Consider the following 25599-nt stretch of genomic DNA (forward strand, 5'->3'; position numbering starts at 1 on the left):
TAGAGGACCTTTATGGATGCACACAGCTGATGTCAGATTTCCTTCCGTCCAGGAAAACGCAGAATTACTGGCAGCACACTTGTACATGTGCTAACATTAGCATATTCCTTGAATAAACACAAACACTCATTGAAGTGATTGTAGCTCAGAATAAATTTGTCATAAGGAAATCCTGTGCTAAAATGGAATTGTTTTTTTAGCCGTGCTGGTGGCGTGCTTTCAAGGATATCAGTGAGTCAGTCGATTAATTTGTTCACTATTTTGGTCCAGGCTGAACTGGAGAACAACTGTTCACATCAGGACCTAGAGGTTGACATATTTGGTTTTTATTAGAATACCTTATCAATCGCTGGATGGGTTGCCATGACATTTTTTTTTGCAGGAATTCATGGTCCCCAGAAGATACATCCTTTTGATGATCTCCTGACCTTTCCTGTAACGCCTCCATTAGGTCGACTTTTACGGTTTATGGGTAAATGGCACAACAATTTTTGAAAAGTTGGACGTGAAATTTGTCACAGACGTTCATGATCCCCTCAGAATGAGTTTTAATGACTTTCTTCCCCATGGAGAGGTTGAATGCTAGATTACACATCTGAATTTGGGTAATTAGCCTGGTTTAGATTTGTCAAATTTGGAAAGCCTCGATAATTTTTCAATGTTCAAAGTCATGTGAGTATTTTGGGAAGTTCAATATAGTGACTTGAACTGTCTATGACCTTTAATCCAGTGCCAATATGAGGTCCAAGAGGCTAATGCTGTAACTTCATCTGCCAGTGAAAGTGCTCCTCTACAAGACTTTGACCACAGTTCGGTAACCCATCTACTTTAGGTTGTGCATAGGAGTGACGCACAGGTTGCACAAATGCCTACATTTCTTTTCAGACCGATGATGCATTGCAATAAAACCTGACCATATGTTGGTAGAGCAGGCACACTCATGTACAGAGGCTGCAAAATATTTGTCACAGGTTTGCCTCCCAATCCTGACACTGTTTGATCCCTGTCATCCTCCACCATCTCTCCCCACATCTCTTGAAAGTTTTCCTATTTGTAAAAAGGCAGAAACCGATCCGATATCTCAACCTAAAACAAAAAAATCATTCAAAGGAAGAAATCTGAGTCACAAACAAGCAAATACAGCCAATTTGTGGTCAATTTTGACTGCAGTCTGAGCTTAGCTTTCTTAGAACAGAATTCACTAGTAAGAATTGTTTTTATTGCACACATGCTCTTAGAAGACTCAACATATAATATTGTGCTTTGAAAACCCAAATTCAAGGCCAAATATCCAATGGCTGCAAGGTCAAAAAATATCATAAGATGTATTTTTATCTCATTGGGTTTTTAGAAGAAAAACATTTGAAAATATAATATACACAAATATAATGCAGTTTCTTTTGTTTTGATTTTTTCTACCTTTAATATGTAACGCTGAACAAGTATTTAAAGATTATGCAACAGTTTAAAAAAAACACTTTTCCTGTGTAATCTGCATTAGCGCCCTGCTTGGGCCTTGGCAGATTAGGCTGTTGTGTTCATGTGCAAAGTGATTCAACACATCCGAGTGCTGATCAGCTCAGCCGGCTATAAAGGTCTATTTTTAGGTGCATTGTCTCTTACTTTGTGTCATTAGGAGTCTGTAAGAACTGCATGTATTTCTGATTTACTGCATGTTTGTGGTGATTATTCAGTGATAATGTTATCATAAGGCATGGTTTGTGGTTAATTATCACCCTCCGCTCGCTCTATCATCACCGTGCCATGATAATATCCTGCCTACTGCTGTGAATGGAGCCAGAAACGGTCAAGACTGTGACAGACAATTTCAACACATAGGAAGCTCCCAAGACTGTCATGTACATTCCAACAACATGCACGCACGCACACGCACACGCACACGCACACACACACACACACACACACACACACACACACACACACACACACACACACACACACACACACACACACACACACACACACACATACAGCACACACGGCACACAGCCAGCAGGAAGTGTCAAGGTCAGTTCCTGTTTTTGTACCTTTTCAGGTTCTTCATTACTATAAACTGCAGGCTGCACAATCCCCTGTTTCCTCTGCTATTAATGGCTGATTAACAAACAGCCTGATGGAAAGTTCAGGGAGTACAGTCAGGGGAGCTTTATGTAATTGATGTTCAGCAGCAGAACTGACACACTCTCCCTCCTCAGCAGTTTCTGCCAGCCTGACTGGAGCCTAAAAAAGTCTCCACTTAGCAACTGTGTGAGAGCAGGAAAGTCATTACATTATTTTAATCAAAGCTGGAAAATGATTCATTTAAAGAGCAGAACAAAAGGTGTTTAAAATGTGCTTACTCATACAGTTAGATCACCAGGATTGCTGGATAGACTCTATAGTAAGCATGTATGATCACATCGCCTCGACATGGTCTGATTATATACTCTTTTCTGCAAGGTGTCATTTTTTTCCAATCTGCAGACATGTTTGTCTGTCTCTTCATCAATTAATAATAATACATTAATGTGTTGGCTATGGCTCAGCCTGTATGTAAGAATGAGTCAAAGCCTATAAGTTTACATTTTATAAAACAATCTAGTATGACATTTTAACAATAAGAGAATTTAAAAATCCTTAAAACCACTGAAAAAAAATCAAAAGATTGGGATGCAGCTTAAAGAAAATATGCTGTTAAGTAACAAGCAAAAATATCTCATCAAAACTCTGGAATTTTTTCCAAATTGCCTTAAAACCTAACATAAGTGTCTTGTATTTTTTTCTCCAGAAAGTGACTTGAGTATAAGTGGGATAATGCATTAACTATCATGTGACTGTCAATAAAATGACGTTAGCCAGCGACTATATTCAGTGAGATACATATACGCAGTCAATGCGTTCAAAAACACAACTCATAAGACGTCTTAGGAAAAGGTGTCCTCTATTTTTCTTTTGTAATTACACCGAAAACCAACATGTTGTTTTTCCAACACATTTTTATTTTTCATTTGTTAAACTATAATTCCGTTTTGATATTTGCACCATACAAGACTCAAACCCCAGTCTCCTGGGTGAGGGTTATGTGTTCACCCAACGAGGCAACCTCTAGTGTTGAAATTGAAGCCAAGGCTGAACTAAGAAAAAACTGCAGTTCCTTGAGTGTCCACTTGAGGCTGGTTCCCAAAGCCTTAGAAGTACCATTAACCCCCATTTAATATGCCCATTATGACAGCAGAAATAAACATTTTTAAATACAATTGAAGGAAGACGATTTTCTTATATAACTCATCCATTTTGGTTTTATCACAGTTAAGACTTCTGCATAAATTTGTTTAGCGGCTGAGTCGACTGGCAAGAGGGTGCTGTGTAGCAGTTTTCCAGGAAACTAAAGGCCCGTCTTAGCACCACCTTTAGCCTGTTACTAGATTAGACAAAAGTCAAGTTCAACATGTCAGCCACCACTGCTAGGCTTCATAATGTGACGCCACTGAAACTACGTCCATGGTTCATACAATCTACTACAGTCTACTCAGTATAGACTATTTGTGACTCTCAGCCTCCTCTGTGAAAGTAATGCATTGACCCATCCATTGCCAAAGGCTGTTACCTAAGGTTGACTTCATCAGTTTACTTGGGACATTCACTCAGCACGGTTTGAGCAGTTGTATTATACGTCTTCTATTTGGATGTCAGTTGTGTCTTATGCACGTGTCTGAACTACGGCCATATTGTTTTATGGTTTATAGATTAATCACAGTGCCGTTTGACAATATTGCTAACGCATGCTCATTGGTTTGGTCACACTTTGATAGGTTCGGTGCTAGATCTACCTGGTTGGTATAAGGATAAGATCATGGTAGCGGGTAAAAAAAAAGGTTAGAATTGTCTTTTGGCTTCATACAGGGAACACACAGCAATTACCTGAAAAAAAAGGGAACAGGCACATGCAAGATAGCCCTAATTTTAGCTTTAATTTTAGCTTTAGCTTTGAGGCATTATCATAAGTTTTGGTTTATCTTTGGGAGGCTTTCAATGTGTAAGACAGGGTGAAAAGACCCCTAGAGGTTCATTGTAGATTTGAATAAGTTAAGCTGTTGTTTTGCTGGAGGTGTCCATGCTAATGCTGGATATTTAGTTTCAGCTAAGGTATTTTTTGGTTGGGGTTTAAGGTTCCTCATGTATTTCATATATTTTAAGGTTTATTCCTGAGTGTAAAGACTGTATTGTTGCTGCCTCTTATTGTCTCTCCACTACATTGCTAATCCTCACAGGAAATATTACACATGCTGCTGTATTTCATAAAAGCTGTTTACTATTCCTTGGACACTTACTACAGAGTTGTAAGTCATAAATTATCACAGAGTCAGTCACATGCGAGTGACATTCACAACAAAAAAGTTGAGAAATGCAGGTCATCAACATCCCTTTCACCTTTTTTTTATTTCCACACACGACTCACTGACAATCGGAGCCTATAAAGCTAGTACCAGCAAGCAGAAGCTCGAGTGTTGCCACATCAGTGTTCTTTATTGGTTTTTCAGGAATGAGGAAGTGTGTGAGGCAGCGTCTTTACGGGAAGGCAGTGAGTGTGGGAGGGAGGGGCTAATGGGAATGCATGTGGGCAGGGAGGTTATGACAAATATTTGTTAAGACAGACAGGAAGCGAGGGAACAGAAGTAAGGCAAAGTGCAAAGGTGGAGAACTTTAATTACATTTGAGGCCGGATAATCACATTTCTGCGTCTTCCTTGCACAGCCTGTGGATTATCATTGTTGTAGTGTTACGACTCGCAGCCATATTGGCAAACCTGCTGGTTATTATGAAAGTACGTTTACCAGAGTCTTATTTGGCATACTGAGTGATTGTTCAAAAGAGGAATTATTGTATCCTCAGGCAATGTTACACTGTGTTCTCTTCAGCAATGCCATAAAAGTTTGGTGAAATATGTTCCAGATGAGGGACATCTTAAGCAAGCACAGAAAACACACAGCAAGCCTTCCAAAAAAACACAAAGCCCCGTGATTTACAAGTCAGTCACATGCGCGTGTTTACACCCCACTACTGATCTGTGTACAAAGGCAGTGTGTGTGTGTGTTTTCTATTTCTACACAGTCTCCTTACCTGACTCCCTGCATTTCATTGCAATGACTGAGATAGTGTCTATAGGTCCTTATCTCATGGTACTGTGTTCATCTTCTCACTTTCTGACTCTGAGAGTGAGAGCGAACTGACCTTTTCCCTCAAAGGACGTGGCAGCAGCCAGCGCAATGTGTGAGCCGCTGAGTCAGCCAATAGGAATGCAGCACTCCCTCTGTAGTTTCTGTAAAACCTCACACAGGTTCTCAGCAAGAAATGGGGAGTAAAGATGGGGAATCCTGGGAGTCATGGCTCCCAGACTAATGATGCTAAACTGCCATTTTTCTTCTTCCATCTGATGACAAACATGAAAAACATTTTGCATTCTGCAATCCTGAAACTTAACCTTCAAAACAGAAATAAAAAACAGTAAAGAAGGTATAATGGGATGCACAAGAAAGATACAATGATGGAGATATTCAACTTGGCCTTTTTTCAGACAAAGCCTCATTTTAAAAGATTAGAAATCTCCCCAAAGCTAGGAAACACTTTTAGCACAAACACTTTGCACACTCCCATTTCCGTCTAATTCTTGTAAATCTGGCACGTGATTCAATTACCCATAACACAGCTACTGCTCAGGTGAAACTCATTACTTATTCCTCCCCAACGACATTCTCCCGGGGGAACAAGTCATTTGAACCTGGTCAACCTGGTCGACCTGGTCACAAACCTGCTTGTTTAGCCCTTTGGCTATTGCCACTCCCTTGACTTCAGGTCTAATCACACTTGACAAGTTAGGAACTGAATACCAACAGCAAGATTTACGTCTTCTGAGACGAACAGCTCGGTGATGCTGCAGAAACTCATTCCATAAAGCTCAGTGAAACGTCTGCATTGATTATACATCATTTAACCATTAAGTAAGCTACTGTTTCCTAATATAGAACGTCTGATGGACATTTTATTTAGTGAAAACAATAGACCATCTACATGTTCACCAATCTTGCCTTTTTTTTCTCTCAAACATGTCATGTCACTGTTTTGTGTTTTTATATTGTATTTTTTATATATTTTTGGCTACTGTTTTTAGTTATTTAGAGATTCCCTGAGAAACACTTTCTCATTCTGCCTTGTACACCATTGCATTACAAAATGACAATAAAGTTTGAGTTGATTAGAGAAGATTCATATCGCAGGCCTTTTTCACATACAAAACTCTCGAAAACTTCCTGAAATGTTCAGAGTGAGCTGCATGTGTGAACACAAACAGCTGAACTTATCAACCAAATGTATCTAGTTTTCCTGCCTATGTGAAGCCCATAGGCCTATGTTGGCAACATAGGACAATTTCATAGATAGGCTGTCCTGAAATTTTCTAGAAACTTTCAGGATTGCATGTGTGAAAACGGCTGTTTCTTAAGTTTGTATGCTAGCAGTACCAGAAAATTCGCTTATCTTAGCATTAAGGGTGGAAGCAGCTAGCTACCTTGTACCAGCATCAACTTAAAAGCTCAACAGTATGCTATAGCTTGTTAATTAAACTGTCAAAAATTAAAAATGTTTAGACTATAAGCTGAGGTTTGAAAGAGAGTTTTATTGTGCAGCCATTTGTTGGTAAGCTAGCAGCAGGGGTCAATGACTTTCTGGGGCTGTTGATTGTCTGGCAACTTTATATCAACAAAAATACTTTTTTTGTCATCTTATGAAACCAAAAGATACAATATGTTCAAGGGTATTATTCAACATGCTGAGAGATCAATGTTTAGCCTTTGGTTAGTCCGAGGCAAGCTGTTTTCTGTGCTTACTGCCGTTAAGCTAGCCTCATTGCCTCCTTTGACAAGCTAATACTTAGCACAATACACTAGCAATATTTCCGTGCTATATATTATTGAAAATTAGGTTGTTGCTGTACTAAAAGGTTGCTTTATTGTGAAACTGTGTGTAATTGGACATACTTACAAAAAAGAGGATGCTATGAACTCTAACATCATCATCATGAATGTTGACCAGAACCCCTTTTTTGGTGATTTTGTCCAAATCCTTTCTTCATAGCTTCCTCAGCCTCTCCTTCCCATAACCTTTTAGTTACAAGAATCTCCTACCACCCCCTCCCACAGCCTATCAGCTGCTCCGGGAATTAGCCAAAGAGAGTCAGGGTCACCCCTGACTCAGACTTGTTACTCCAACTACCCTGGAAACCCAGCAGGCATCCCAGAGACAAACAGATCCACTGACCTAAGCCTGGACTCCCACACTTCTGAGCCAGCGGCCTGGGAAAAATACTCGCTGAAGGTGTATTAACAAGTAAAGTAAAGAGGCTATTCAAGTGTTCTGTGGGAAGCTTCAACCAGCCTGTTGACTGTGTCAGTTCAAATCTCTTAATTTCCCACCCAGAGCAGTGAGTATTTTCTGTGTTCTTCTGGAGGATCATAAGTCAAGTCATGAATTTACTCCTATAGCTAAATGCTAATCAATATATTTACAATATCAGTGGACATGTGAAACATGCTGCCTCTGAAATCTTCCTCAGTTTCTTGTTTACACTTGGACCTCAGTGAGAGACAATCATGTGACAGCTGCAGGATATAAACACCATCAAATCCTCTCCATCGCTCACTGTGAATTTTTCCTGAATATAACATTCTCTCATCGGCTAACCCTGACTTCACCGACACAAATTTAGAAGGGAGATGGCTGGAAAATTTGGGTGAAAAATTTAACTGCCCCAAAAATGTCAGGAATGTTGGGTGAGCGTGAAAGCACTTATAATGTAATTTTGCTCCAGATCTTTGAATCACTGCTGTAGGTCTAATATCAATATGAAAGGATGAACACCAAAACTGAAAAAATGTAGACCTAAATAAAGAAACCTGACATTTCCAGTTAGTCAAATAACGTCCATGCTGATGATTTATCTAATAGCTGTAAAACCACCTGGATCTGAGGGGATTTCTGATCCTGAGTTGAAGGACTTGAATATTTAGAGAAGTGAATATTTAAAATGTAACGGTCAGTTCAACAGTTATTCCAACAGTGTTGACCTTGTGTCACAGAAATTGAGGTATTCCACGTAAATGTCAAAGTGATGGATGTCTGCGGTTCCCTTTATCTCTCATCAGCAGTTGGTATTTTGTTGGGAACTTCAACGGACAAATTGGTGGGAAAAAAGAGTTGCAACAGGAGCACTTGCACAACATGGTGGTACCGGTTTGTTTATAAAGCTCCTCATACCTAAGACCTCCTCTCTCCCTCCGTGTCCAGGCTTGTCACTCACTGAGTAGTAACATGGCTGAGGATAGCCACAACCCGTGGGATCCTGTTTAGCTGTTGAGAGAATGTTGAGGTTGGGCGGGAGCTGTCCGCCCTCTCACCATCTCCCTTTCTTATGAAGAGGCCTGAGTCATTCATAAAAATGTGAAAACAGAGTAAACAGTTCTGCTGCCTTCATGTGACTACATGTCAAGAAAAAAAGGGATGAGTGCCGGCTGTCTTTTCATGCAGATTAAACTGCAGGAGGAGTTTATGCAGAAGAAAGAGAAGAACATTCCTACTTAATGAAGCAATAAATAACTCTGCCATGGGAAAACAACTTGATGAACAAATGAAATGCTGCCGGGTTTCCTTTCATTAAATTCACACTGCTGTTTTCTATTTGCACTCAATCCACAGACGGAATCCTTGTAGAACAAAACAATCATCATTGCTCTGGGAAAATGTATTTCTCTGTGCTTAAGCTTTGTGAAAGGATAAGTAGTGAAGTTGACTTTAGCAACAGCTTGCATTACAAATGCATAATGTATTTATTTTAGTCATAATTTAGTACTGCAGAGTAGTCCTTCTGGACCTCCTGTCAGTCTTGTGGACACAGAAGATCCTTTTTTTTTTAGAATCTGGTCTCATTCTTGACATACTGACTCTATGTACCATTTTATTTTGGTGTGTATTATTTTTTATTCAGCTTTAATTGGATGGGTGGGGCTAGCAGACAATGTAGAATACTAGAGCTCAACAGTGACCGCCCACTCAACTACTCTTGTTGAGTAAGTAAATTTCCCAATTCAAATCCTCCAGTGACATTTCAGAAAATCCTTATATCAATATGTTTAATCCTAGAACCAACCAACCAGCTACCTGAATACTCCTGGCTTCAGCAGGAACAAAAACAATTGGAAATGGAGAAAAAGGCAAAGGTAAATGACTGTGCACATAATTTTTTCTTGGAGTAAAGAAACTACGCATCCCACAATGCATTGTGATTCCAACAAGTTTCAACAAACAATATTTTAGCACACTGCCTTTAAAACTTACACAGATCTTATTCCGATAACCTCAGTGGTAGCAACCCAACATTTCCATAGACAGACAACAGCGAGCTCCACCAATCAAAGACGTGGCACTTTAGGTTTGTGAGTAGTGTAGTACCCCCCCCCCCCCTAGAATTGCAAATGAACTGTTTATCTGCCTATAACAGAAGGTTGACAATCTGAAAATGAGACTGTCTGGGCTATGGAGGATTTCCTGTTTGCATCACCAGCTGTTCCGGCCCTTACCCCATCGTTACTAAGCACAAGTCCTGTCACAGAAACCCAACAGCTGCACCAGAACTAGCTAACATAACAAAATCTAACTTGACCTATTATTTTATAGACAGACTGATTTGAAGTTTCAAGGCCCCTTTCTTTTTTTTTTTTTACATATCAATCTGTAGCTTTTCCACTGATTTTAAACCAATATTTCATTTAATAATTCAATGATCAACCGCTTGAAAGTCATTTGAATTGGTCCACGATAAATGTCAGGTTATGTTGGGAATGCAAAATCCCAATCAAAGGGCTATGGTAGAGATGGTATATCTTCATTGCATTAGAATTATTTTCTCATGCATTAATTTCCAAACTGAATTGGTTCGAAAACTTATGTTAGGGTGCAAAGATGGCTTAGTGGTTTGGTCAGGGCCAATGGCTATAGTCCTCCATGCTGGCTGCCTGGGTTCAAGTCCAGCCTGTGGCTCCTTTCCTGCATGTCATTCCCCACTCTCTCCCCTGTTTCCTACTCTGTCCACTGTCCTATAAATAAAGGCAAAAAGCCCAAAAATAAGTCTGACAAAAATGTTACGTAAGCTAATATTGTAACCAACCCACTGTTAATATATAACAGTACTATACAAGGTGTTACAGTCCCTGGTCTTTGCTGATCAGCTTTAACCCACCTTTTACCAATGCATCACTGTGTGAGTCATTTCTTTGTGAAGGGAGGGAAACTCTGAGCTCCCGACACATGGAAAGTATTTATTTATTTTTTCAAATCTTTGACTACGATTTTTTCATCGCAGTCAACATGACCCTACAGTCTGGTGCCTGAAGTCTAGCCCCCTCCACATACACACATAAACACAAAGTGTGGATTAGCTGTTAGACATGCAGTGAAGAGCAGAGTCAGAGCCCAACCGTGACATCTGGAACACGGTGTTACTCAACCAGGAGGAGGCAGATCATCCTGACCTCCACTGGATCATCGTACCCTCAGTTCTGCCTGACAAGGTGCCATCGACTCTGAGTGGCCAACATCCATTACTCACTTTATGTTTTAGTGTAAGCGTGTACTTCTGGCTTTATGGGGTTGAACTAACTGTATAAAAACCTTTAATAAAGGAGTGTTGGGATTAGAGAATACATTAAAGGAGCAGTCCACCAACCTTTTACACAACAAATTCAAACAAGTACCCCATCTGTGTCCATGGTTGGATGTTTTGATGAAAGACCCTGTTGAAATGTATTATTTAAGGTGTATATTCAAGGGTGTTTTGACCTGTGTATGGATTTAATGGAAAAGCTGGCACAAGCTACCGGCCGGTAAATGGCACCTGCCTGTCAAACAGAAAGTTGGCCAACTGTGCATCCGACGGTGAAATCCAACCGAAGGTTTGTCCTCATTTTGGAACGAGCTTTATCCGTTTGTCATTTAGCCTCACTATTAATATATTTTGTCATTGTTGCTGCCACATCTGCGTCTGTCATATTGCTAGTTTTAATCACATCCACTCCTAAACTCACCTGCAAGCTGGTGAGTTTAAGGTGGAAATGGTTGGATGAAATACAACCGCTCCCCATCCAGAAATGCCCTGAGTCAACCAACACAAACCAAGGCATGGCTACGGCATACATTTTTTTGTAGTTTTATCTTTGAAGGACTGAGAGAATGAAAGGAATTCGAAAGAAGAAACAGCAAAGTTCAAACTCAGATACAATCATATTATTTCTAACCTCTTAAGGTCAAGGTTTCTGCAAAAGAGCCTTTATCAGGACAATCACCTGACAGTCACTTTGTTGGTACATTACATTTTTAGTAACTAGGACAGATGTCGCCCACTAGAGCTCTCTGGTCGTTCATTTTGAAAGTCATAGAAATGTAGTTCAAAGAAAACCAACCATAGAACAGTCTGTGAGAAACAAACATGTTCACTTACCTATCTACCACTAAGTAGAAAAACACAGTATAAGATTGGACAAAGATATCTCTTCTCAGTTCCAATTAAGCGAACAAATTATCAATATTTGAGCTAAAAGTACACCATCATTTATCATTCTATAAGCAAATACTAAACAGACTGAATTGATCCCATTGTCCTTGTATTAACATAATGGACCTTCTTGATGTATTATATTCCATTGGATGACTATGGGTTTTTATCTATGAGACGTTATTTTAATGCATAGCCAAACACGATATCTTTCCTACCTGATGCACAAATGCATGGTTCACGTGCATAGGCCATAAATTACAATTACAAGTGTACACATGATTTCCCATCCATCTGATTGTTTGCGAACCATGCCTTTGTGTGCATAGGAATGTGAATGTGTGTGTCTGTGGTGTATTTATCATGTGGTCTGATAACAGGAGGACAAAGACATGCAGATAGAGACAGACAGTGACCGAGAGAGAAAGAGATAGATGGAGGTGGGGGAGCTAAAGGAACTTCCTGACAAATTGCCCAACTGCTCTGGCTCTCTCTTTCTCTCTCTCTCTCTCTGTATCTTTCAGTTAGAGCAGAGGAGGGAGGTTGACGCAATGTAACAGCCTGGCTTTCCAAAGAAGAAGGTGCAGCACACGAGTTACGGGAACATGACACAGATGAGCCAATCAGCTCTGATTGGTGAGGTGTTAAGAAGTGAATAACGCCTGCTCAAGGGGGAGAACAGACACACAAAGAGAACATACAGCGTCTGTGATCAAAACAAATGACACCCCCATTGACTCATAATTACACGAGACCCCTCCAAGGAGACACAAATGAGTTATCGATATGTCTCTGTTTTCTGAAAGCTTATCACAGGCAGTGTTGTTCTAAAATGTCTCTGGTAGATGTTTCACTGTGTCCTTGTAATGACTCAGTGTTGAATCAAGACAGTCAAATGAACTGAACTCAGGGAGGGAGAGAGTGAGTCACCAACAGTCCATGCAAATACCCAACTCTGTATTTCAATCTGTAGGCAGTTTGCATGATCAGTCCTTCCACATGTGCAGGGGAAAACTGTGGTCAACAATGGTAGTATGAACAAAAGGAAAGAACAGATCACTGTGGTGTCTCAAAGCAAGTGACTTCATTATTTTTGTGTTCAAAATGTCAGGGAATTGTTATTGCATTTTTGGAAAGCAAGATTATTCACAGGCAGCAATGTGTTTGGTTAGCTTAACATTCAGAGAGGGGTTAACAGCAAGCTAGCTAGGTTAGCTTGTCTTCAATGCTTGTCTGATGCTTTTTGTTATCATTGTTTGGTTGACAGAGAAAACAGATATTGTCAAGGTAGTCACTGTGTCTAGCCGAAAAACTTATATGCAGGGGTGAAAACTCTTGCTGTTACTATTACCACAACCTTCATCTCTTCATATTGTTCACCTCTCCTTGGCTTCATGTGTCCTTGATAAAAAAAACATGTCAATACTTTAATACTAGTATGGAGTGGGAAGAAATTAGAAGCACTTGGCGTTGAACGTCCCAGAACAACAAATCAAACACCCTATTTACAGGCGCTGGGTTTAGGAAGTAAAGAAAGATGCGCTCATGCAGTCGCCGTTGAAATTAGTAACAGAGCTATCCCTGATCATCACTTAACACTTATTCTGCTACACATTTGACTTAAAACTTTCGCTACAGACGTCTGCCTGCCAACACCCAACAACAACTTTTTAAGCCTGTAACAACTGATGGTTTTGGCTGAAACGAGTTGTAAACATAGAATTGATTATCCCCTTTTGGTTATACTGGTAAGCCAAATTCATCAACAAACAGTTTTATTATCTTTACATCCAAACCATCCAGTTCCAAACCAATATGGTTAATTAGGAGTACTCTTTCTGGCTATGTAAACATGTAGCTTGTAAATGTCCCACTCTATTTAGTCCTTTCAGTCTGTAGCCGTTTGGTGTTGAGCAGGTATTATACTGATTGATTTTAGAGCTTTTTCACTGAAAACAGCTGCTTGTAACTAGAAACAGTTAATAATAAAAACAGTAGCAGACTGGGCAGCTAAACTACGAGCTGAAAGTGAGCTCACTGCTGATTTTAGTTTCTGCCAGAGGACATTGTTATGTCACCTGAAAGCACCCATTATGCCTCTGACGTTGATGCTTTGTTGTGGAACTCCCCGTATGTGGACAGGACTGATAGAAGTGAATCATGTGAAGCCCCAGTGGCCTAATGGATAAGGCACTGGCCTCCTAAGCCAGGGATTGTGGGTTCGAGTCCCATCTGGGGTGGCTGCTTTTCTAGACTGTCATGAGAACGAGAGCTGACATATGCGCAGTTGGATGTGGCCTGTGGTTCTCAGAACAGGAGAGGAAATAAATGTCGGGGTTATTCGTGGAAACTACCTGTGGTCTCAACACACTATAATCTCTTCAGGGAAATTGTATGCTGTCTGAGTACCTGCAGAGGAAGGGTGTCATCAGATCAAACGTATGACTGGAGACTGACACTACTGTTCAAATTGATGCTGGTGATGACATTTTATTTTCGTCATCCTTTGATGACATCACTTTATTATTATCTGATACAAAGATACCCACAGTGAGTTTTCTGGAACAGCAGCAGGACTTCATTTTTGTAACTGATTTGAAATGAGATTCCGGAGAGTCTTTGATCGGCAGACGGACGGACTGTAGAGGTGTACGCTGATTGGAGAACAGAAATCAGAGTTATACAACAAGAATTAGATGGTAGCTACGGTGTGTGGTTGTCTCTGGTGTATGTGTGTTTATAAATGGAGAGGCACTGATAAAAGATCAGTGAATAATCTTTAATTATACCCTTTATTACTGATGACTGATGTTGTTTGTGGCATTGATTCTTTATGCATCACTTATGCAGCTCTGCCTGAACTGAATCACCAAACTTCACAACAACTCCACTATGATATTCTAAACAGACGGACATTACCATCACTATACAGACACTTACGGTTACCATGGCTAAATGTATTTTTAAAACCCTGCAACAACTGATATTTTGGTCAAATGGACAGTAAACTCTCAGTAACATCAACTTTCGGTCGAATTTTACAATCAAGCACATGATTATTAACTCTTCCAGAAGACACAGGGCAACATCAGCATTTCCCTGGAGTCTTGTTTTTCATCTCAACAAATCCAAGAGCTGCTCTACTATAAGCTTTGATTTGGGTCTTACAAAATCCTGACTGAAATATCTGTCTCTGTAGATGCTAAATACCTTTCTCTTCTCGCATTTATGTGGTGATATGTGAATTTGGGGAAAATGGGTTTCCAATCCAACAACTGGGAAACACAACATTTCTGTGCCCATTTGACAGATTTGATGTCATCATGCAGAAAAGCTGGACAGAAGTAAGTGTTGGCTTGTACATGATGATCAAAAGCTTGTATTTAAATTCACATACTGTAATTAAATGTTAAATCTAAACCAGCAACTGTATTCATGTTTAATAACCTGCAACTACAACATTACAGATTGTGATTTTTAGTTTTGGTTTATTGATTATTTAATTTGCTCAAACAGTTTCTGAGTAGTACATTTGTTGCTGTCAATAAAGAGCTACCAAGTTTAGTTCTTGGTGCTCTTCAACTAAAGTGAAGTCGGAAAAACTTAGAGTGTAAGGTTAGATTACATGATAAAGAGTGAGAGATACATCCTGCCACTGAAAGCGCCACCAATAGAGTCGCTAGCTGAGCTAAGAGTAGTGTACTGGGGTATGCTATAGTTACAAGTACACATCATGGCCACCGTCTTCATCCTCTCTAGCATCCATATCCATGTTAATCATATCACAGCAGGTAATAGCACTTCATATTCACCAGACTGCCACTAACTGGGGCTGATGTGAGCTGCAGCGTTCCAAACACCCCTGTAATTTACTTGTGTTAATATCAGTTTTGCTTCAGGTTGGGTCCTAGCAGCGCTGTCTCAAGGAAGATTAGCAGTGAGGCCGACTTCCCATGAGAGCATTGCAACTGATTACAGCTACAACTCTTATCTGTCCCAGAGAGCAGATCCATGATTGCCTGCTGCTCACTATCAATGTCTAGATTAATCCATGAGAGCATCTGCAGCTTTTCAGTGGGATTAAACCCATGAAGACACTTTACAGCTGTGAACTGGAGAGAGTGATAACTGTATAGTTTATACCTGACGCTAAGAGGAGTTACAATCATAGACTGGAAATAAACATGGACGAAGAATGGAGCGGCGTCAACCATTGGTTACTGAAGGGGGCTTTGGAAGCCTAAAGATGGCGGTCGCCATGCTGGAAATGCTATCTCAATTTAACTTTCAGTCAGCCTAACAACAGGCTACAAGCTGGAGCTGAGGAGGGTCTTAAGCCCCCTGACAAACAACTACACCACGATTGACTGTCAGTCATTTGACTTCTTCATATCGAAACTGATGAGCTGCCACTTGGTAATAACAGATGTTTTTAGCTTTGTATAAAGTATCTTTAAATATACCTTTTTTTTTAATGTCAGACAGGACATTTTAACAACAGTATACTGGTAACGCATTGAATCAGTCCTCACATTTAAGATTGTTTACTGGTAAAACATTCTCACTGAAAAATGCACAAAAAGGAAACCTCAATGGACTCATCAAACATGCTTGCTAATTTTTTGTAGATAAAACTATACTGTATCGATAACTTAACTTATAACTGTTTTACAGTATCCCAGGTCTGTTGGAATCGGCTTTGCATGTTGTTGAAGAAGGACGATTGGGTCATTACATAAATGTAATGAGAGTAAATATAAAGCTTTGCAAAATGTGTTACTTTGTACCAATGATGCAGACCAAGCAGTGGTAAATAAATATACATTTAATAAAACATACAGCATATTAATTTATATCAGAACTTGAGAGACAATGAGTCCTCAGTTCAAAACTCTGGCACTGACATGTGAGTTGAAACACTAAACCTTTGACACAATGAGTCCTCTGAAGTCTACAGTTCACATTTGTAAAATTACTAATTTAGTGTTTCATTTTTAAATATCTGTTTTATAGTAGAGGGTAAATTGTGGGAATCATTTCAACTTGTTTACTTCTATAAAATGGCACCCAGCCCCCACTTTTTCTAACCACCTGTCATCTCTTATCTCTTCATCAGCTCCATATGCTGCTTTTTCTACAAAGGTGAAAAACAGGAAGCCTGCTTACAGAATTGTATAACCTCCTGACCTAGAAGATGATCTTTCTGTTCAATTTCTGTGTACTGCTGCTGTCTATGGAAACTATATCAAAGGAAACATGATTCTATGTGTTTAAAGGTACCACATGATATTTTGCCTTTCACCTAAGTAGATGTTAGACATTAGTATGATGAGGTGTGCAGGTCCATAACAACAGATTGTGTTGCTTTAAGTGATACAAGGGAGTCAAAAATAATAGTTACAAAAATATTTATTGAAGTCGTATAAAAATAGTTTCTAACATAATTTACAATTCTAATTTTAATGGGTGAAAACAACAATCCAAGCTGCAATCATGAAACCAGGGAAGTTTTCTCAATCTCACATCGCATTCACACACACAAACATCCAACATTCAGATTTCACTTTCTAACACAGCAGACGACAGCGTAACAAAACCAGTTACCATCAGTAGACGCCCAATGTTTACACACATTAACATGGAAGTGCTTTCAGGACTATTTACATATTTACAATATATACACACACGCGCATCTGCTCTTTTAAAAAAATTCAAGCCATAATAAATATGGTGAAAAAAAAATCTTTCTTTGTCTTTTTTTTTCCAAAATAATCTGTGGGCCCTTCAGTGACTGTGGAATGAAATACATTAAGTACAGCCAAAATTCTCTCATAAATAAATAAATAAATTCTGCGCTCATTGAGTGTGAGAAAGAAAGTCACAGCAATAATAAATATCATTATTATTATTTACAATTCTTGTCTCCATCAAATTTTAAGACCTGTGTGAGGCACTGTTTGAACGTTAAAAATAATCGAGGTGAAGAGCAGAGGATGTTGTATTTCGGTATGGTTAGGTTTGCATTGTGGTGTGCATTCATGTAGATGTGAACCAGCGGTTGCCTAAGCTTTGTGTTTGTGTACAGTACACAAGTTTACAGAAGAGGAGGAAGTGGAGGTTGTAGCGTACGTAGAGGTGGATGCTGTAGTAAAGAGAGAGGTAAGTCCAGTGTTTTTTATGATTTGTTTGCACAGGTTGCTGCAGGAGCTATGAGGTTGTCTGGTTGCTAATGACATTGGAGTAGTAGAAGTAGTGATAGTAGTGGTTGTAAAATGGCATAGGCTTTACTGATCTAGGCCCATGAGAGGAAAATAGCAAGAAAAATATAAAGCTGTGTACAAAGTAAGGAGCAATAAAGGCTGTGGAGAAGTAGAGCCTTATTTTTGCTTTGACAAATTCAAGTATTTTCAGGTTCCCCCAACAATCTCACAGAAGGCACTTAAAAAAAAATCCTCTTTGCAAACGCCTCTGCTCTTTGCTCAAACAGAAAATAGAGTGAGAGCTGAGTACAGCTTGGCGAGAGGTTACATAACTCAGTGTGTCCACTCTCCATTCAGAAGAAACTGAATGTATTGTGTTTGCTCGATGCAGGTGGCCGTGCATACGGAGCCATGCCCTCTAACAGACTGATAAACACCCAGCGTTGAGATCATAGTCCAGTGAGGACAACTCTCTGACACTGTTGGGAAAATCAAGTAGTAGGGGTTATGAGGGCGGAGAGGGTCCGGCCTTGCAGAGTGAAACCAAGTTGTGATGATTTTTTTCAGCTTCCTCTGCATTCAGTCCTTTACACCTTCGTCTTTTCTGCAACAGGACCGCGGGCCAGCCCTCCCTTTTCTCTGCTTCAAGTCTGTTACATAAGTCTTTTGTAATAGTCTCAGTGCAGGCCAGTTCGGACCAGATCAGCTCGGCATGAGCTGTTTTTTTTTAAATTTGCTTCACCGAGCCACTGTGACAGGGGTGGATGTGAAGGCTGTGGGCTCATGACTGATGCTGTGAAGTCTGATCTCTGTGGACGTCTTCTCTGTCTGCACCGTGGACGGGACTACAGAGGAGGATGTGCTCTGCATCCACGAGTGGTTGATGAGGTCCTCGAAGGATGGGCGGTCTGACGGCCGCAGAGACAAACACCACTTGATCAGCTGCTGGCATTCTGCAAGTGAATGAGGATACATTAAACACTGGAAAACTTGACTAAGCATCAAATATTAAACACTTGTAACCAAACAACCAAATAAAAATGAGAGGCAAAGTTTATTTACCTGCTGAGATTCTTCTCCGGAAGAGCACCTGTCCTCTCAAGATCTCCTCATCATGTTCAAAGGGGATGTCCCCACACACCATGTCATATAGTAAGACACCCAGGGACCAAACAGTAGCTGAGCGTCCATTATAGCGGTGATATTTAATCCACTCAGGTGGGCTGTACACTCTTGTGCCTATCAGGGAGAAAGGAAAAATAAGAAAAAAAACATTAAAAAACTAATTTATCAACAATCCACAAACTTATAATCACTTGGCCTTGAAATAATCTCTCATAACTGATTATCATATTTATTATTACTCTGTTTTCAAATAAATGATTAACAAAGTGCAGATTTATCAGCTAAGTCTGTTTCTGGTGATTATCTGCACTCAGGTGCTAGGGTGCGTGACAGGCAGTGTGTTTGAGAGGGAGAGAGAGCTGTGTGTGTTTGAGTGTGGGAGGGGGAGCAGACATGTGACATTGTTTACAAACTTTGAGTTGTAAAAGTGTCCCTTTCAACCTATAGGGGGCGCCAAAGCAAAGGCAATGCTGCTCAGCTTGTATTATTATTATTATTAGGCTGCTGTGGGGGATGTCAGAGATGACACAACCTAGGAATTCCTACTGGTGTTGTGAAATAACATATAAGGTTCAATTTCTCTAACTACCTATATTTAAAATAAAAGGTTTCATACAAAAACTATTACAATGCTAAAAGGCAAATTTTAAACACTGCTGTCTCACCGTCAAAGTCTGTGTATACTGTGTCCTTCAGAAGAGCTCCAGAGCCGAAGTCGATGAGCTTCATCTCCCCAGTGCGCAGGTCGATCAGGATGTTTTCGTCCTTGATGTCCCGGTGCACCACCCCGCAGTTGTGGCAGTGTCGCACCGCCTCCAGGACCTGGCGGAAAAAGCTCCGCGCCAGCTCCTCCGGTAAGGCACCTTTCTCCGTGATGAAGTCGAACATGTCTTTCACGTTTTCCGGTCTCTCCATCACAATAATGAAGCTGTCCGGCCGCTCGAACCAGTCCAGCATTTTGATAACACCGCGGAAGCCCGTGCCCACCTTCTTCAACAGCACGATCTCCATGGGAACCCGCGAGCCGTTGGGCTAAAGAGAAACATAAACATTAAAATATGATATAAAAAATGATGCCAAAATGACGCCAAATACTTTATATGTCTCACTTTTTGTAAAATATACAATACTTCTCAAATATATAGTAAAAAATAATCATGTAAAAATTGTCTAAAATGTCGAAAACCAGTTGTATATAATCTCTTACCAGCTCTCCCCATTCGGAGACTCTGTCCTTAGCAACGTGCTTCACAGCAACCTAAGAGGATAAACAAGAGCCCGCGTCAAATGACATGTTCCACAACAAAACATACGAAAAAAACAGAGTTAAAAAATATTTCTGATAGTAGTTCATAATAAATACTAACCGGAGATCCGTCAGATATCCTTGTACCGGAGTAGACGGTACCGAAGCCTCCGCTTCCCAGCACCGCGCCGACCTGATAGAGCTTCTCGAAAGGCTCCCTCTCCTTCACTGTAAAAACATAAACACAGCCGGTTAACACCGAAGAAACTATCGGTACCTACAACCGATACACCACCACGTAACACGAGTAATACGTTGGTAATAAGGGTTTAAATTAGCTGCAATTCCTTATAAATGAATAAGTAGTATCATGTGCGGACCGAGCCCCGATAAGCGGTGTGCCAGCCATTGCTGCAGCTCGTCCTCCATGATGGTAGAGTGGGAAAAGGGCGTCTAACCTTGATGAACTTGGAGCTGGATTTTCGCCGGCATGTCTACAGTGGAGATGTGGGCCAGAGAATTGAGCTTGGACAGCAGCATTCCTTAAAGTATATATCCACCACAGGTCAAAGGCGTGTTGTCTTCTTCGTGTTTATTTTTTTGAATCTGTGATTTTATTCCGATCCTGAGGGCTCCGGTCTCCAGCAGTTTAAGTCCACGTTGGAGCAACAAAAATGCGGTAGGGATCCTTTCATCCAGAGGCTCGTGTTCCAGGGAAAATAAAGCCCAAAAGTGTGTCCCGGCGGATGGATACCTCAGCGCGCATTAAAAACTCACTCGAAACTGCGTCTTCTACACGCAGTGTTTTGTAAACAGTTGAGTAGGTTCACAATATAAACAGATTAGACAGTGTGCGTACCAAAGACTCCGTCAGACACCGGCTCCTGGAAACACAGAGATGGGGGTGGACGTTTATAAGGCAATAGTAAGAGGGCGGTGCAACAGGCTCTGATGTCACCGCATCCCCGCCTTTTTCCGCTCTCTGAGCCAATAGGAATGCATGTACGCATTCCAAACTCATGTCAATCATGTAATGAAAATAAAGCCACCCCCTTAACCGGCCGGACCAGACTCAGACGTGGCGGGAATAAAAAAGGCGCTGAAAAGGGGGGAGTCTAGAGTAACAATTATGAATACAAGTTGGAGAGAAATGCAAATTCAAAGCCAAGTGCTACCCCGTCTCTTTCCTTTGCGGGAAACTCAGCCAGGAAATAGAAGATATGAATAGTCTATTATAACTTTTATCATGATCTTAAATACACCAGAAGTGAGTCAAGTTACTGAAACTTGAATATCAGTCTTTTCGATTAGGTTACACATGATACATCACCACCATCATTTAAAAATATCCTTTTTTGTATTCTTAACTCTTCCCTTCACTTTCTTCCTGTCGTGTCTGCAGTTGAGAAAACAAACAGGCTGTACTTTAAATAGCACAGAAGCTTCCACATGCCTTAATAAAGACATTTTACCAAAGAGACAAGCACGTCTAGGGGCTACAACCTGGGGGCAGTTCATCAATTGCATTCCAGCCATTCTGACCCCTGCCATTTACCTGATTATTTTCACATTAAACGCAGAGGTTTATTGGCTGAAGTGTTGTCCAGGACTATGGTCTCTATTTGAGTTGCCTTACAATGCCTCTCCACTGGCTGCTCATCAAAGGGGGTTGGGGAGAATAGGCACATTCCTCTCATTCTTTCAAATTGGGTGGCCACGTTTGCAGCCGTTCACAGGATGTGGGAAACTAGAGATAAAAAGACTTCCATTTACCCCCTCCTCCTCCTCCTCCTCCTCCCTCGCTCTCCGCTCCTCCTCTCTCCGCCCTTCTTTTCCCGCGCATGTTATTGTCTGAACAGCATGCTCTCTGTTTCACCCTCCTCTGACAAAGTTATGTTTCGTTTTCTTTTGAAATTTCATGGCAAGTTGTAAACTTCTATATTGCTGATAGAATGTATCTAACAAATATGTAACGGGACAATGGCTCAATTAAACTAGTAAATTGGAGCTTAATTAGGAAGAAAAGTTACCGCAGCTATTTATTGTTTATTTAAATGCTTTTGACCTCTGAAATAGGCCTTATGTTCGATTATAGATAACTTAATATGTCCATTTTTCCTCCTATATGCATTTATAATTTGTTTATAAGAATGCAACTCAATGTTGATTTTCACAAGATGTGCAAACAAAAATATGAGTCTAACATAAACTACTACATCATAGTCCTCAAGTGCTTGTTATAAAAAAGTTTGTGGACGATTTCATAACCTATTTGCATTTCCCTCTGTCTTGACTGAAATGCGAGCACAGGAGTGTTCCTACTTGCTTTCGGGGTGCCCTGGGCAAATTCCTTTAATACCATGGATGTGTTTGAAGACAATATGCAAATCAGGTGCTGAACTACGTAACTCTTGACTGGAGCTGAGTGCCAACATCAATCATAACATTTCAAAGTACGAGCTAAAAGATCAGCACAACACTTTGACCAAAGTATACCTCGTTTCTCTATTTTGAAAGTGTGAGTCACTTTTTAAGGTTCTCATTTGGCTCTACATCCTGCTTTACATGACTAAAATATGGTTGTTGTAAAACATGAGTGCATGGTTTTTAAGTGTCCTGAAGGTTCAGAGAGGAGTTTGTGTCCATGCTCAGTTAGGCGCATTGGAGAGGTGTGTGAAAGCAGAGAGGTCTGCAGCGATGAGTGTGACAGTGACCGCAGGCCTATGAAATGCCACCAGTGAGCGCATCTCTCTGGGGCTGCAGATATCCCTGCCTGCATGATCAGCAGGGCTCAAATGACAGCCATCTAACCTCATCTGTCAGAAGGACAGATTATTAGTTGCACTGCTCCCTTTGGGGGCCAGCTGCTCAGTCCAATCTCTGGAAGTCTCATTCCCCCCACCCACCCCCCTGGAGGGGGAGAGGGCAACAGGTTCTTACTGTAGAGGAGTGCACCCCAGTTTTTATTTCAGAGTGGAGCATGCAGCCCCGGATCTAAGGAGCTTTTGTCCCAGTCACTCAAGTTTTTTTGTCCAGCAATTCTTTAAGCTGTGCACTGCTCACTGACACTTTAGAGGCCTCAAGGGACAATAGCAGCAAAAGATTTGGCTTACATAATACTTCTCTGAATTACTTCCTCTTTCTAGATAAATAGAGACTTTGCCCACATGAAATTTCACAACACCACAATATATTTTACACTATTATCCACATGTGCACAATCCAATAGAATATTCAAATTTCTGAATTTTTTTTGCATTCCGTTTCTTTTTGTTTTTCCCCCCACATTTCTATTCAACACTACTAAGTATTGCTTTGGTTTCCCTTTATAATTAGGTTGACCTATTCACTGTTATTTGCTTGCATTTAGCCTTGCATGCAATTTGCATATTAATAATGCACTTGTCATTTTAAAGATGTTATTAAAGGTGCACTGTAGATTTGGTAGTTAAATTTGAAAGTTGGAGAAGTGAAACAATTCTATGCTATATTTTCTTTACTGACTACTCAAATTTTCTCAAAGCAAATAAAGGGTCTCTGGACACTGTTTGAAGCTAAAAAGCTGCAGGAGAGTTACGGGTTGACTGTTGCGGGCCCACCACCATAACTTTTCGTGTAGCATTTTATCTTCAAACAGAGTTACAGGGAAAAAATTTTCCTCTGAGGATGTTGTGTGTATAGAGTTATGAACATATAACACAAAATCTGTACACTTCTCCAACTTTCACATTTCTCTAACATAGTGCACCTTTAATGTATTATCCCACATGAGTCTCTACATCTGCTGGGCCGTTAATAACCAATACTTTTATCAATGACTTCGTAAATTGTGCAAGTTGCAAAGTTGTACAATAATTGCAATCTACATATTTTTTACAAGCGTCTCAAGTATTCGTCTAATGTTAAGTGAATTGTTTCTGGGAATGTGAGAGCAATTACATTCAATATCTAGTTGCGTCTAATTCAAGAACATGCAGTTCATAAAGAAATATACTGAGACTTTAACACAAATCCTCCACTGTAAGCAACTCATACTCCACTGCCTCTTGATATGGTTATTGTCCTACTTTGTGCAACCGTTTTGTCTTCATTGATGTTGCAAAGTGAAACTTCCCATAAAATCTGTTATTTGACCCTGCTGTACACCCTTGACCTTCTACTCCACATCCACCTTTCATCACTAAGTTATAACACCTCCCATGTCACATATTAACCTAGCACACATTATCTTCTCAGGAGATGATTCACTTCTCTCTCGTGTTGCCTCATTGCTTCTGAAGACTTTTCTTCTTCTGTCTTCTTTTTCTGCTGCACTACCTTTTCTGACTTCCTGTATGTCACAACAGGCTCTTCCACGTCTCAAAACACTTCTTCATCCATCATGATGGCCTGCTCCTCACCTCTCCAGCTGGCCTCAGATCCCACCTGCTGCCATTCTGTAAGTGGCAGGAAAAATAATTATGAAGACAAGTGTGGGCTTGCAGGGGTGTTTAATGGCTCTGTATACACCCCCCCCCTCCAGTGGATTGAACAATAGATAGTGGACATGGACATGTGCATATAATCTAGAAGTGGAGCAGGCCAAAGACAGAGAGGATGGACCTTTCCCATAGTTCTCATAATTGGGGGGTTTGTAGACAGTGACATATTAGTGTTCGAAAAACATGGTAATATGCATTTTGCACAATATGTGACCTTTAAATGAAAGCACATTGTGATGACTCTGTTATAGATTAATGGACGCTCTCTGTAATGGTGCTCCACAATGATTTTGATAATTCATTTCACAATTCCTTGTCATTCATGCATGGAAATTAAAGCATACGACTGAACTGCAGATGTGAGAAATAGACCCAGCTAAAGGATAAGTGCTTTCAACTGCAATGATGGTATTGCAGATAAATAATGTCCTCTTAATAGGAGGGTTTGAATAACTAAAAGCTTTTTTTTTTTTTGCACCATTTCATTGCAGTAACTACTCTTCATGCACCAGTCATATGCGCGAAACAACATGCGTGCATGGACGTGTATTGGAAATATGGTCTAGAAAATTGGCTACAGTCTTTGTAATTAAGCTTTAATGTCTGTGGAAAGGTTATTTCACACAATCGTAATAAATGGAACCATTAAGACATCATATCCCGGAGCGCTAATGTTAAATCACTCAGAGCACCCTTGAAGTCATCTGTGAGAATCCTCTTCACTGACAGCCCGTCAGCGCCGGACATGTGACGGGTGGTGTGGTCCGCAGAAATGGAATGAAGCCAGGTGTCTCATGCTGTTGTGTGTGTCTTGACGGTAACTGACAAAGATAACCCCATAATTAGAGGAGGGTCGTAATTCTGCCCTGCAGCTCAGCAGGAGGAGCAGCCTCGCTCCTCTCAGACAAACAAAGCCTGCCCATGTCAGTTATGTTGATTGGATTGCCA

The 25599-nt window shown here is 40.4% G+C and overlaps 1 protein-coding gene and 1 non-coding gene across 2 annotated transcripts; one reads left to right on the forward strand and one right to left on the reverse strand.

The window, feature by feature from the left end:
- The first annotated feature begins 13766 nt into the window (after window positions 1-13766).
- trnar-ccu (transfer RNA arginine (anticodon CCU)) lies at window positions 13767-13839 on the forward strand. Its single transcript has one exon. It is a non-coding gene; the product is annotated as a tRNA-Arg (tRNA).
- Window positions 13840-16990: 3151 nt separating this feature from the next.
- Window positions 16991-21070, reverse strand: pim1 (Pim-1 proto-oncogene, serine/threonine kinase). Its single transcript, XM_020635388.3, has 6 exons — window positions 20629-21070; window positions 20292-20398; window positions 20132-20182; window positions 19590-19956; window positions 18862-19038; window positions 16991-18752 (listed from the first exon to the last, which is right to left on the reverse strand). Exons 1-6 carry the CDS (start codon window positions 20708-20710, stop codon window positions 18538-18540), a joined length of 999 nt encoding a protein of 332 aa, XP_020491044.1. The 5' UTR covers window positions 20711-21070; the 3' UTR covers window positions 16991-18537.
- Window positions 21071-25599: the final 4529 nt, after the last annotated feature.

Source organism: Labrus bergylta, chromosome 12 (assembly GCF_963930695.1).
Source record: "Labrus bergylta chromosome 12, fLabBer1.1, whole genome shotgun sequence".
Lineage (NCBI taxonomy): Eukaryota > Metazoa > Chordata > Actinopteri > Labriformes > Labridae > Labrus > Labrus bergylta.